The 15,538-nt window shown below is 38.1% G+C and overlaps 1 protein-coding gene across 2 annotated transcripts in view; it reads left to right on the forward strand.

The window, feature by feature from the left end:
* Window positions 1-2,298: 2,298 nt before the first annotated feature.
* Window positions 2,299-15,538, forward strand: part of kdrl (kinase insert domain receptor like) — a 210,341-nt gene continuing 197,101 nt past the window's right edge. Inside the window, exon 1 of one of the 2 annotated variants that reach the window (XM_072595317.1) lies at window positions 2,299-2,691. In XM_072595317.1, the coding sequence (XP_072451418.1) occupies window positions 2,628-2,691 (64 nt within the window). In that variant the 5' untranslated portion in view covers window positions 2,299-2,627. Of the gene's footprint in view, window positions 2,692-13,783; window positions 13,803-15,538 lie in introns of those variants that run through there. The other variant, XM_072595318.1, reaches the window with a different exon arrangement.

Genomic DNA, 15,538 nt, shown 5'->3' on the forward strand with positions numbered 1-15,538 from the left:
AATGAATTATGAAAAATTGCAAATGAATGGTTAAAACATCAAGGTCAGAAATAGCCAAGTTTCAATTTATAGTCTATGCTGAGCTAACTGATCTTAGCCATGCTTTTGATAGGAATATTGAAATTGCCTTCAAGGTGATGAAAATCATTCAATTTATAACTTTGTTAAGACCATAAAACATAGGAGTGGAAGTAAGGCCATTCGGCCCATCGAGTCCACTCCACCATTCAATCATGGCTGATGGGCATTTCAACCCCACTTACCCGCATTCTCCCCATAGCCCTTAATTCCTCGAGACAACAAGAATCTATCAATCTCTGCCTTGAAGACATTTAGCTTCCCGGCTCCCACTGCACTCTGCGGCAATGAATTCCACAGGCCCACCACTCTCTGGCTGAAGAAATGTCTCCGCATTTCTGTTCTGAATTGACCCCCTCTAATTCTAAGGCTGTGTCCACGGGTCCTAGTCTCCTCACCTAACGGAAACAATTTCCTAGCGTCCACCCTTTCCAAGCCATCTATTATCTTGTACGTCTCTATTAAGTCTCCCTTTAATCTTCTAAATTCCAATGAATACAATCCCAGGATCCTCAGCCGTTCCTCAAATGTAAGACTTACCATTCCAGGGATCATCTGTGTGAATCTCCGCTGGACACGTTCCAGTGCCAGTATGTCCTTCCTGAGGTGTGGGGACCAAAACTGGACACAGTACTCCAAATAGGGCCTAACCAGAGCTTTATAAAGTCTCAGTAGCACAACAGTGCTTTTATATTCCAACTCTCTTGAGATAAGTGACAACATTGCATTCGCTTTCTTAATCACGGACTCAACCTGCATGTTAAGGAAGGGAACAAAGGAACCAAAAAAATGGATAAATGAGAAATACATCCCATAAAGTTAAACATAAGCAGCCAACAAGTAAAAGGGAAGAAGTAAACAAATTAAAAAAGGAAAATTTTGAAAAAGATAAATCCAGAATGCAAAGAGAAGAGCAAGGAAGGATTGACAATATAGGAAAATTAGAATTATGGATTACATACGAATGAAGGAAAAGTTACAAAGTGTTAATGAATGAAACATGGCATATTATAGATGGTGAAGAACACAAAGTCAGGAAGTAATATTTACCATCAGTACGTGTATAATAGTTGAAATGGCCTCAAAATGCTAGCATGACACAATTAATAATACTCTCACTTCTGGATCACAGGTTTGTGAATTTGAGCTTCATAACACAACTGGAGATCATAATCTAAACTGATACTTAAGTTCAGTAGCAAAAGAATACTGTATTGTTAAAGCCAACACACTTTATATTAGACATTTTCTTGTTCTCTAAGAACCGATAACATGACTCATAAGATGAAGAGCAGGGAGTTGTCTGAAAATCAAGCCAGCAATGTCAGTCATAAAAAACTGATTAATAAACTATGAATTTTATTTCTGTGTTATAAATGATTCTGATACAATTTAATCACCTTGCTTCTTGACACAACAATAGTCACTGAAGTTTAAGGAATACACTGCATCCAAATCTCTGACTGCTTTCGCTGGTCTGATAAGGTAATGTATAACAATAAATGCAAGAATTCCTTTCTTTCTCCACTCTTAAAAGTACCCATGCCACAGGCATGTGCACTAGTGATAGGTTTAGAGTTAGGGTGAGAATAGATAACTTCTGTCATTAAAAAACTGAGAAATGTGCATGAAAAATAACTTCTAAAAAGGTGAGAGGAAACAAAGTGTAAGAATAGAAAATAAACTCAATTTGAACTGAGGTGAGAAGAGGTAAAATAAAATATAAAAGCCACTGTGAAGAAAAAATGCTACCATAGTGAAAATAAGTTTATGTTACACAATCACATCAACCACTTCAAGCCTTACTTAGAAATTTAAGCAAGGTAACTGATTTTTGGGTATAGTCAAACAAACTTACTTGTTTGTTTCCTTGACATGCTACAGTAGAGAACCAAACTGCATTTGTGATTATGTATATATATTTTTATGAATGAAGAATATTTTCTAAATAAATCTGATTTTTGGGTCTAACAAAGTGGATTTAAGAAAGAAATGAAAACACATTTATAAATAATGCAGAAGATCTTGGGAGTTATACTTCAGTCCCTTTGAGTTTTAAATGAAAGTATCCAAATATAACAGCAATGCATTTAATAATAGTAGCTTACATTGCTGTTTAAGTTCTAACAGTAAATGGGCTCCCTCTGGCAGTGGCTGACGTAGCTGCTTTCCGCGGTTTTACACTATAAAGGATCTGGAGGCTGAAAAATAGTCCAGCACCACCTAAACTCAGCTCAGATTTCATTGCACTGTGCAGTCAGATAGGAAACCAACCAAGTATCTTTTAACAATGTTCCTATCCCTCAGTGGAATTGACTTTGTGGTGGAATTATGATGAAGCATTTGGGAGTTTTAAGAGCTATAGGAAACTGAAAGTTTCATAAAGTGAAAAACTCAAGACCTGAGACAAAAAAAAAGACACAGCACCTGCCTCTTGGGATCTTTTTAAGTGCACAATCTACATTGCACTGACATTTCGGCAGGATTCTTCTTGGAATTGAAGATAGAACAGACCCAGGATAGGAATATCCATTTCAACTGGATTGAAAATGTATTCTGGATTTTTCACGGCAGCAGTTTTTTTAATTCAATGGAGATTCATTTTGACCCAAGGTAAGAAAATACAGAAACAATTAACTGATTATTAATGATATATTAATAAGAATTAATTGTGCTTATTTATTTACTTATTATTGAATCGCTAGTTAATAATGGTATGTAAACACAACTCAACCTCTTGGCTGAAGTGATGAATTTTTCAGACATATTCACCTTGGCATTCTTTCAGTGGTGAGAGTATTTGTGAAATATTGCACAATACAATTAAAGTCACAATACATGTACTTATATAAACAAAAATGAAGCTTGATAAAAAGTTCCTGTGTGCTTTTCTGCCTTTACCAACTTTCAGACTAACCAGGTCTATTTATCCAAAAGGTTAGTTTCTGTTTAACCCTTAACTTACTAAACAAGCGGGGCAGTAATCCAGTTAACTAAGCAAATATTGTGACTGGCATACTTATAGTGTTACATTGAAATTTTGAAAACTTGCAACTCTTTTTTTTCAAATACCTAAAACTTGTAATCTTTAAAACACAACTTCTCAGTCTGAAAAGAATAATGTAACAGGTTCATGAAAAACGTAAACCTCAGGTCTATTAGGTTGTTTGATTATACCTATCTAGTGCTGAATTGAAGGATAATGTGAGTCATAACAGTAAGTCGCACAAGAGCTATCTCTTTTTCTGTGTTGAATTTCAATTAAGTATCAACAATAAGAGGTAAGACAACTTTTTCATTCAAATATGTTTTGCTTATGCCAAAACAAGTTGGACACAAGAAGCATAGACTGGGCCTGAAAGAATGGTTCAAACCACTATAACATGATTCAGATAGTTGTTTTTTCTTGAAATTCAGGAAATAAAAGGTCAGCTCTAAAAAAGTAAGGAATCTGATTGTAGGCATGATGTAAGAGGTTTAAAGGTAGATACAATTAATGTGAGTATGCATCAGTAATTAGATAACAATAGTCACAAATAATTAAGAAATATGACACAAAGGTAAAATAAGTCCATTGTCATTAATGCTTTAGTTAGAAAACCCCTTGCTCAGGTCTCCATCAATCTGAGAGTATCTATTCATAGAATCCCTACAGTGTGGAAATAGGCCCTTGCCCAACATGTCCAAACTGACCATCTGAAGTGTATCCCACCCAAACCCATTCCCCATTCCTCTACATTTACCTAAGTGTAGACTAATGCACCTAATCTACACATCCCTGAACACTATGGGCAATTTAGCATGGTCAATTCACCTAACCTGCACATCTTTGGGTTGTAGGAGGAAAACAGAGCACCCGAAGAAACCCACACAGACACAGGGAGAATGTGCAAACTTCACACACAGTTGTCTGAAGCTACAATCAAACCCAGGTCCCTGGCGCTATGAGGCAGTGGTGTTAAACACTGAGCTACTGTGCCACGCTATATCACTGCATAGATATTTAACATTTAAAAGCAAAATATTTTGCTTTTATTTTCTATATTAGTTATAACAATGTTTATATTTGTACAATGTGTTGAAACATCATGAAGGATAATAAAAGAGTTTCTGGAGTTGCATAATTCTTGTTAAGTAGTTGAGCACATTAGCCATTCTGCACCTGTAATATTAACACTTCATGTGATTTCAATAATATTTGTTGGTCGAGAAATATTAAAACTTTAGGAGCACTTCTCTCTTCCTCTAAATTGAACACTGGGAGCTTTAATATCTTTCTAAAGCACTTGCATGAGTAGAGAAGTCAGATAAGCTGATAAACCTATGAACAATTTGAATTTGAGTCAGCATTAAATTAAGTATGTTAATGCTATTTTGTATTCCCTTCACAATGAAAACCACCATCAGGAGCTGTCAGTCACAAACATCTGTTACCCTCCCTTATTTAACGCCTAAGACAGATAACAATTTGCTTTCTTGGGCTTGAAGTTATACTGTAGATCAATAAAATATGCATCAGTCTGAAATTCTTCTTTCTGCTGCTTTCATTTGAGCTTCAAACTGTTTTTTAACTAAATGGTTAACACCTCCACTAAAATAATCGACAAAATAATTTCAAACCAACGTTGAGTGTATATTTGTGATTAATTCAACAAAATAGTTGCTCGGCCATAATTTTGAAAGCTTTTATGCATTACATAATTCAAAAAGAAAGTTTCACCTCTCTGCTGGCTGATGCAGTACAACTGGAATAAACAAAACAAATGAAATCAGTTTTATTTAATTTCAGATGCATTTCTGAAATGAATTAATGGGAATTTTGTGAACCTACAGCTGGTTCTTGTTCAGGACTGTGCAGCACAAGTCCATTCTGAAACATAACTCCTTCCCTCTATTCTCCATTCCACTAGCAGTAATTCTTGCTGAATCAAGATGCCAAGAGAAACACATGTCTAAAAGGGTAACTCTCATATGCTTCAGGAGGACGAGTTCCATTTCTGGACTCTTCAGAAACTGTAGATTTTCGAAATTGCATCAGAGTGACTTGATTAAACATGAAACTGAAAAATGCTAGAATTCCTATCATGTAAGCAACTGACAGTTTCTGATTACCTTTATTGATTTTGGGTGGCTTTACTAAATTAATGAGGATAGCATATTGAAAAGATAGGTATTTCAGAGGCTTGCAAATTCCAAATAATATAAATGCAGCTCTAGAGTAACCACTGAGAAAGTACGCTAAAAGCCGTAAATGTATTCGGGTAAATGCTTGAGATGCAGGTCTGTCCCTGTGTGCAAAGTGACTGGCAGAAGTATCTACATTGTAGTTGTCCCTGAGATCCACAGGGAAGTGTTGAAGGGCTGAACTAGTGTAAGAATTGGACCAACAGCAGGAATGATGGTGTATTCAGGCTGATGGCTTGCTGATGCCAAGTTGTGTGGACAAAGATTTGAGAATAATGTTAGCCGTGGAATGTGCAGGGACATCGTGCTGAAGACAAAATTGGATGAAGTCTGGAACAAGGGACTGGTGAGCTGCTACTGTGAGGTACCTGCTTTGACCTTCATGTCAGAACTAGTACCATGTAGTTTCAAGGAAGGAGAGGAATGTTGAAATGAGATGAGTTCAACAAATAATATGGTGCAGATGCAAGGAAATAAGTATATCCCCACTCAATTGCAGGATTTTGAATCTAGAATCTAAATCTTAAGGGGAAAGTTGAGAATTTTTTTTCCTGACATCAAGATCCCAGATTTTCCTTTCCTGCTTGCATTTTCCCATTGTCTACCCCACTCAAGGACGTGTTGAACAAATTGATAAACTCCTCTTGATATATAGTCACTGCACATTCTGTCAAACTGTTTAATATGAACCAAAGCCTGCCAACATATATCCAGGTAATGCTCATACGGAATGGATACCAGGTGAGGAGCATATCTATTCAGCTATGATGTCTCTCAATAACTGTTGATAGTCTTTATTTATGTGGGCACCTGAATAATAAATATGTTGGAGAGGCATCTAAGCTTACTAATGTCCATAGAACCACGCCATAACCTAGGTACCAAGTACTATATTAGAAGAGTGTATATGTCCACTGCACTGTTAATTTAAGTTAAAAATCACACAACACCAGGGTATAGTCCAACAGGTTTAATTGGAAGCACTAGCTTTCGGAGTGGTGCTCCTTCACCTGACGAAGGACCGGCGCTCTGAAAGCTAGTGCTTCCAATTAAACCTGTTGGACTATAACCTGGTGTTGTGTGATTTTTAACTTTGTACACCCGAGTCCAACACTGGCATCTCCAAATCATGACCGTTAATTTAATGTCATTATAATTTATTTTTATTCATTTAGGGGATGTGGGTATCTCTGACTCAGCCATCAATTACTGCCCATCTCTAATTGCTCTGGAGAAGACAATGGTGATAGCTTTTCCCTGACAGATTAATGTACTGTAACTACAAAAATAACATGTTAAATCTTTTTAGAGTGTTCAGGTTCTTGCACATCCAACAATCTGCTCTGAAAACCCTGCTCACATTTTGACTGCTATGAAAATTGCATCACAGGTGCTGACACAATCAAGAACAGTGTAAATAAACAAAACCTCCTAAATAAAACAACCTACAACATTCTGAAATAAAAGATTAATTTTTCTAATATTAATGCATTCCGGGATCTGCACATTCACCAAAACCTAATTTTCCTTTAGTCAACCATAGTCTGTTTCGATATGAGGTTTTATTAAAATCCATATGTCAGTTTTTGAAGTAAAGTGTTTACAGATGGGCAGGCTACAAAGGGTGTAAGCCACTTTCAGTGACAGAAGTAATACCTTATAGTGTGAACAGTGAGAAGAGGAAAGAAGGTTACCAAACCAGTAACCAGAGAGATGAAAAGACAAAGAATGTTTAAATTACAAAGCAAAACTGTCCATAATTAGCAGCAATGAAAACTTGGAGAAGTATTTGGAATGAGTAGAAAAAACTAAACATGTTTTAACCTGCTTTCAATCCTTTTGAACTGTGCAAAGCATGCAGAATGTTTACTAGTTCTGACATTGCTAATACATTTGTGGTATGAGTGTGTGCCCGTTTGAGGTTACATTAAGGCAGTAGCCTTTGAAAAGAAAAATCCACTAGATGCCTTCCTCTATTCATTTAGAGCATAGATTCTGATTCCACTTGTACTTTTCTACTTGCTGTGTGGCCATCCATAAAGGTTAATCTCAGACTGCCCACTTTACCAGCCTCCAACTTTGTTAACTCTGTAAACAGTTTTACATTTGTCATAAAATGTAATGACTTTCTTGTAAAACCATGTCTTAAATGGCAATGCTAATAGTGATAGAATGTGCCAGACCACTTCCAGCATCTGAGCCAAGAAACAGAGCTAAATAAATGATGTGTAGATAGAAGTCAACAACGTTTTGGAGTGTAACTACATGGGGAATTCTGAAGTTTTGCTAAAAGAATCTGATACTTCTTCGATCAAAATGTTGCATTATTTTATGTTGATGGTATTAGGTTTTCTAATAGTCCTGACAGATTGATGTCCACGATCATAAAACTAATGCAGAACTGTTCTAGCTTAACGAAATTTCCAATTCAAACGGTCTCTGCATGACTCTCCATAGTACTGCGACAATGAATTGCAATAATCATGCTAAAATTGTACCAAAAACAACCTGAAAGTTAAAAGTTAACAGAGGTATTGTTCCAGTTTCTGTAAAGATTTGTACCTTAACCCAGACTAACTACTTTGTTTGAAACTTCTGGAACACACATTTCGTAGTATGTGCCAGTTCATTTACACAGTGCTAGTGGAAATGAGCATTTAAAGAACATTCATTGATTCGTTCCTTGTGACTCATGTAATGTTTGCTTAGTAAAAGTGATTGGATTAAGGGAACTTTGACTGCCACCAAAGTGTTTCTATTAAGAAGTACTTATCATGGTTTTGTGTTTTTGATTTTTAAAAAGATCTGCATACATATATTATATGTCATTATTGAACAATTTGATTGCACTGTGGTCAAGAAGAGTAGGTTTCTACCATGAGTTAATTAATAAGGCTGTGCACTTAATGGGAGCAAAGTGTGTCTGTGTATGATCGACCTTCCATAACAGTGGACTCAATAACTGGGGGACATAGAGTTAAAGTAATCGATGGAAGGTTCAGAGAGAAGTTGATGAGAAATTATTTCATCCAGAGGATGCGGAAGGGTTTGGGTGTAGGAAATCTGGAACCTGAAAGGGCAGAAAAAGCAAAAAGCTTCACCAGAATTTTGAGTACATGCTGCACATTTAGAGTGTAGTAACTCACAAGGCTTTGGACCAAGTGGTGGAAAATGGAATTAGGGTCATTAAAACCTTTTCATTTGGCTCAAACATGATCAGCCAGATTAAAAAAAATAAACAACTGCAGTAGTTTCTGTCTCTCCATCTCTGTTGCACCTGATCCAATAATGCCAGCTTCTACAAGGGAGCCTCTGAAATGTTCACCTTCTTTCTCAGCTGTGTCTGACCCATGTCCCTCTCTTCAGCCCTCACCCCTTCTTTTCCCTCACAGAACAGCAGTATGGTCCCCCGGTCCTCACCTACCACCCCACCAGCATCCATATCCAAAGGATCATAAGAGGCCATTTCCGCCACACCCAGCGGGATGCCACCACCAGTCACATATTCCCCTCCCCTCCCTTGTCATCCTTTCATGGGGCCTGTTCCCCCTGAGACACCCTGATCCAGTCCTCCTCCATACCCTAAACCTTCCCCTACAACCACAGAAGGTATAACACCTGCCAATTTACTTCCTCCTTCTTCACTATCCAAGGCCCATCACACCTTTCGGATGAAGTATCGATTTACCTGCACTGCACTCAATCTAGGTGAAGGTGAGGACTGCAGATGCTGGAGATTAGAGTCAACATTAGAGTGGTGTTAGAAAAGCACAACAGGTCAGGCTGCATCCGACAAGCAGGAAAATTGACGTTTCAGGCAAAAGCCCTTCATCAGGAAGGGCTTTTGCCCAAAACGTCAGTTTTTCTGCTCCCCGGATGCTGCCTGACCTGCTACGCTTTTCCAGCACCACTCTAATCTTGACTCTGCACTCAATCTAGTCCACTGTATTCACTGTTCACAATGTGCTCTCCTTAGGATGATGAAATGCAGATAAGACAACTGTTTTGCTGAATACCTATGTGATGCTCTCATCTATAACTCTGAGCTTTCTGTTGCCTGCCACTTCAGTGCACCACTGTGTTCTCTGGTCAACATACCTGTCTCGGGCTTGCTGCAATACTCCAGCGAGGTTCAGCACAAATTGGAAGATCAGCATCTCATTTCCCACTTGGGGACCCTGCAGCCTTCAGGATTCAATAGCAAGTTCAATAATGTTAGGTCCTTATGCCAATCTCCACACACTAGGCCTTGCCATCACATGGGCTGCTACGATAACCATCCCATTGTCAGCTACGAATGATCCAAATTAGCTGCTCTTGATTCCCTCAAGCTGACCTTTACCCATTCCTTTGTCTGCACAACCATTGTTCTCTCTCATATCGATCTATCATTTACTCCTCCCCACACTCCCTTATCCGTCTCCCCCCTCACCCTACCTTTAGCATAAATACCAACCGTTTCCTAGCTACAATCAGTTCTGAAGTAGCATTACTGAATCCAAAACATTAACTCTGCTTGGCTTCCTTCTGTACTGCAAATTTCTTTAATTCTGCTCTGTAGCATTGATAGGTTGTATTGGTTTAGCATTGGGAGGTATCAACATTTAGATCTACTGTTTTAAATGAGAGGCCACTCTTAATATCCAAACAGGAATCCTATGATATACATTGGAGTATCATTGCAAGTGTGAGGAATGTTCCTCCTGCCCCTACCAAAGAATACACATCTCCACCAGCCCCTCTATGGGTCTCTTTATCTCCATGAACTTCCCAGCAACCAGTCAGTCATCAGCATTGAGCTCAATTCACAAAAGACGTGACCAAGTTCCTGTCCACAACTATATCAGTACCCACAGTTTGCAAGATTCATGCTACTGAGGCTTAGACTTCCAAGTTGCTCAACACCCTCGACAACGGGTGGGTGGAGAATACACTCTCCATGCTCACCTCCCACTCTGCAATCAAATTCAACACAAGTGTTGTTGAAAAATATTAATTTCGAGGAAGCCAATGTATAAATACAAGTTGCTTTATTCTTATTGAGCATTAAAAAGATCATCATTATTCCCAGGTGTGAATCACTTTTCTGCACTTAACATGTAAAATATTTGTGAAAATTTAGCATGCAGAAGGTTTTGTTACTCAGAAAAATATATTTTTCAACAGGACAAGCTGTCAGAAATACTGCACACTGTGTATTCTATTTGCAAAAGATCAGACTTATCTTTAAAAAACTCTTATCATGAAATGGCACAGCAGGAAAAAAACAAGGAAGAACAAAATTAAAATGAAAGTACCAAACAGTACAATTACAAAAAATTATGTATAGTCTACTGAAAACCCCCCAACACTGACTGCAGAGACTACATGATTTGTCGTGAAGTAACAGCAGAACAGAAAATGAATTAATAGGAATTAACCAGGAGGCATGGTGGCTCAGTAGTTAGCATTGCTACCTCACAGTGCCATGGATCTGAGCTTGATACCGCCCAGGTGTGACTGTGTGGACTTTGCACATTCTCCCTGTGGGTGAATGCACATCCATTCCCTCTGGGTGCTCTGGTTTCCTTCCACAATCCAAAGATGAGTTGGTTAGGTGGATTGACCATAGTGTCCAGGAATGTGTAGTTTAGGTGGATCATTGATGGGAAATGCAAGGTTATACAGGGATCGGGTGGTGGTAAATCTGGATGGGATGTTCTTCGGGGAATCCCTGTGGATTTGTTGGGTTGAATGGCCTGTTTTCACATTGTAGGGATTCTATGGACGATTAAGATCAAAATTTACTTAGAAATGTTAGAACATAGAATATAGAACTTAGAGCAATAGAGCACAATACAGTGCCTTCAGCCCTCAATGTTGTGCTGACCTTTTATCCTATTCTAAGATCAAACTAACTTACATACCCTTCATTTTACTATCATCCATGTGCCTATCCAAGAGTTGCTTAATGCCCCTAATGTATCTGACTCTACTACCACTGCTGGTAGTGCATTCCATGCATCCACCACTCTGTGTAAAGAACCTATCTCTGACATCTCCCCTAAACCTTCCATCCAATTACCTTAAAATTGTGCCCCCTTGTGATACACATTTCCACCCTCAGGAAAAGGCTCTGACTATCCACTGACTATGTCTCTCATCATCTTGTAAACCTCTATCAAGTCACCTCTCATTCTTCTTCATTCCAGTGAGAAAAGCCCTAACTCCCTCAACCTTTCTTTATAAGACATGCCCTCCAGTCCAGGCCACAACCTGGTAAATCTCCTCTGCACCCTTTCGAAAGCTTCTACATCCTTCCTATAATGAAGTGACCAAAACTGAACACAATATCCCAAAAATGGCCTAACCAATACTCTATGGAGTTGCAACATAACCTTGCGCCTCTTAAACTCAATCCCCCTGTTATTGAAAGCCAACATGCCATATGCCTTCTTAACAACCCTATTAACTTGGGTGGCAACTTTGAGGGATCTATCAACATGGACCCCCAGATCTCTCTGTTCTTCCACACTGCCAAGTATTCAAATTTGACCTTCCAAAATGAATCATTTCATACTTTTCCAGGTTCAACTCCATCTGCTACTTCTCAGCCCAGTTCTATATCTTGTCAATGTTTTGTTGCAACTTACCGCAGACGTCCACACTATCTACAACTCCACCAACCTTCATATCATTGACAAACTGACTAACTCACTCTTCCACTTCCTCATCCAAGTTATAAATCACAAAGAGCAGCGGTCCCAGAACAGATCCCTGCGGAACACCACTGGTTACCAAGCTTGAGGCTGAATGTTATTTCATTCACATTTCCAGTTTCAGCACTAAGCAATAACAATGTAATCTGGTGGAGAGTACCATTCCAAATTTTGTTTCTGTGGCTTCTGTGGACAGTCAACAAAATAACAGCATGAGAATGAAAAAAATTGTTTTGACTCAAATCTTTCAGCTCTAGGTCAGAACTTGCATGAAATTGATACTGACATGAGAGTAAAATATCTTGACAGCATTTATCGAAAGAGATTTTGTCATTTGAGCAAAACAACTCAGATCCTTGGATCAATAATGTTCAAAACAATGACAGGTTGTTCTTTGGAAACAGGAGAACAAATTAGAACATTCAAAACTGTCTTGTGTTTTTGACCTGATGGCAGGACTGCAAAGTTATAAATGAACGATATAATTGATATTATAAAGTTTAACTATCACTTGGAAATTGCTCTTTACTGTTCAAAATGTAGTAGAACTACTATCCAGGTTGACACATCTTATCATGGTATATTAAGAGTTTAATCAGTAAAAGCGTAGTAGGATTTTGATTTGTCATTCAAAGATAACTATAGTTGGCAATGCCATACATAGATATTTTTGTAAAAATATATTTAATATGTAAAAGCAAACAGATAAATCTTAGTTAAACCAAGTTAGTGTATTGCATGTACACTTGGGCACAAAGTATGAAAGGTATAGAAGTAATGGAAAAAGAAGTGCATAGATTTATAAGATGTTATCATTGACAAGGGCATTGTTGGATGGACCTTGAGATGTTAGAGCTTCTGTCATTGAAGAAGCAGAGATTGAGGAGTGACCCAATACATGTCTTACCTGTGAAATACTGTGTTGAGGTAAATGGTCATAAAGTGCTACAATGGGTGAGTGGGTCAGTAAGAGAGCTAATCACAAAAGTAAAATAGAGCTCAAAAACATTGTACAGAAAATAGTCACAACTTGAAACTCTCTTAAATATCTACTTCAAATAGATGTATATCAAAGACTAGTATTTTCTGACATAAATGTTACTCTCTACTTATTAGCCTAAATCTGAATGTTGTCAAGATCTTGCAGCATATTAACATGAACTACTTCATTACCTTAATAGCTTTCAATAAATACAAACATACACCTTTGCTGGGCATCACTCCACTTCGTGGAGAATTCCCCCTCCATTCACATTGACTTTAATTTTACAAGGACTCTTTAAAAATACATGTGTTCATATGCTACCTTGCTATCAAGAGCAGTCACTCATTCTTTCACATCTTTGTCCAATGCTGTATGAGGTCCAGAACCAAATGCTCATTGATGCATAGGTAAGTAAATTTGATTTAATTGCAGTGTTGATGATATCTCCTATTGTTTTGGTGATAATTCAGAGTCCTGATATCTACGGACAGAACATATTGAGCAGTTTTCCACATTGTCGGGTAGTTTTGCAGCTGCACAGGAACAACTCAGCTGGAGGCGTGGTTAGGCAATAAATGAAGAAAAAAAAGTCATCTCTGATTTATAAGTTAAAAGTACATTTTAGGAACAAAGCCCATTGTCGTTCCTTGTGGCGTAGCAATACTATTTCAACTCAAAATGAAATTACTATTGTGGCATGTAATGATTAAGCTTCAGAGACAGGAAATAGTCTGTGGCCAGTCTGCACCATAGATAAGGGAATTCCGCAAATTATTCCTACCGCTCTCAAGTTGTGACAAAGGATTTCCTTCTTAAGTGTTCAATAGATTGTTGGTCAGAACTCAACATCTGACAAGGTTTGTAGTAGTTTTGTCAAAAATTTACTTAACTTTTAATTTAGTGTTTTCTTAATATATATCATATTTCTTGCAGAAGTTCAACAGAAAATTTAAAAAGTATGTCTGTTTGAAGTGATGTCAGTACAAATGTTTTATTCTGTTTCAAGTTAAAATGTAAATTCTCAAAACTGATATAAATAACAATGATTGCTAATCAACAATAATGCTGCACGACATCAAAGAACTGAGGAACTTAAACTGAGAATACTTATGGGATAAAAACTTATATCCTTGTCACCTCCCTGTTTTAAACCAGGAAGTCCACATTCTTGGTGAACTGATCTTTCTCTGCAAGTGTAAACTATGCACTCAAAGGGTTTGAAATCAGGTTGTGAGCCTTTAGCAACAATTATGTTAATGTTTTGTGTGAAATTCACTTGGCCTGTTGATTCAACAAAGGCACAAACATGTTTGCTTTGACTGCAAGTGTCAAATTGGCTCAATTAGTGGTTCTTGCTTATGAGCACCAGAAAGTCATGAGTTCAAGTCCCACGCCATCCCATGATTTGAATATATAATCCAGACTGATCCTTCAGCATTTCCATTGCTACTGGAATTGATAGAGACTTTGAACCTAGGGATGGTCTGGGAGAACAGGCAAGTAAAAAGACCTCTTGCAGCATGTTTTGAACAGGGAGTTCTTCCAGTTTATGAGCCAAGACTCCAAGCCAAACAATAGCACTAAAAACAACTTCACTGACTCTCAGACTCGGACAGCTACAGAACTGAAGGAGACCATTCAGCCCATCATGTCCATGTCGGTCAACAAAGATCTGACTACACTAATCAAATTTTACAGCTCTTGGCCCTCAGCTATGGCAATGCAAGTGAATATCTAAATATTTTTAATTGTTACAAAGTGTAACAGAGAGATCCAGACTTTCTACCCAGTTCCAAACGTTAAGTGAGAAAAGGTATCCTAAAATCACAACTTAGCCTTCTATTTCTTACATTAAATCTATACACCCTGGTTATTGACTCCTCTACCAATAGAAAATTGTCTTCATAACTGTCCTATGGATATCCCTCATAATCTTACACATCTTTAAAATAGAATAGAATAAAATAGAAATTTATTGTCACTTTTACATAAAAAATACAGAGAAAAGTTTTATAAGTCACCCCACCACAGCACCTACATTAATGACAGAAGTCATACACAATAACTAAAAAAAGGAAAATTAAGGTAAAGTTTATCGCAGTTCATTTAATGGCTCCTGGGCTCATCTCAAACTTCTTTGCTTACAAAGCAAACAATCCCTGCCCATCCGATCTTTCCTCATAGCTCAGATCTTCCAGCCTTGGCAGCACCCTAGGCAGCAGCTGAAGGGTGCCCTTCAGCACCCTTTCTAGCATGGCTTAATCTGAAATAACTCCACAGAGATTGGTAGCTCATCATTAGTTCCCTCTTTACTTACATGTGAAGAGTCCTTGGCACTGATCGAGCTTCCCCAGAACCAGCTCTCAGAGCAAACAAAACCTCTGACATACCTGTTTATATTTGTCAGCCAGGGCTTCCTGATTGGACCAAATTAACAGCCCCATTCAAGGAATTCATATTCTATGAGGTCCACCTGTCTGATCCCATTGCCATCACTACATCCCCCTCCCTCCAAATCCTAGGGCACATGCTGGTTCTTTTTTTGGAGCTCCCCCTGGGCCATTTTAACAGTGGGTCAGGTTCCTCCAACTCT

This window comes from Chiloscyllium punctatum, chromosome 25 (genome assembly GCF_047496795.1).
Source record: "Chiloscyllium punctatum isolate Juve2018m chromosome 25, sChiPun1.3, whole genome shotgun sequence".
Classification (NCBI taxonomy): domain Eukaryota; kingdom Metazoa; phylum Chordata; class Chondrichthyes; order Orectolobiformes; family Hemiscylliidae; genus Chiloscyllium; species Chiloscyllium punctatum.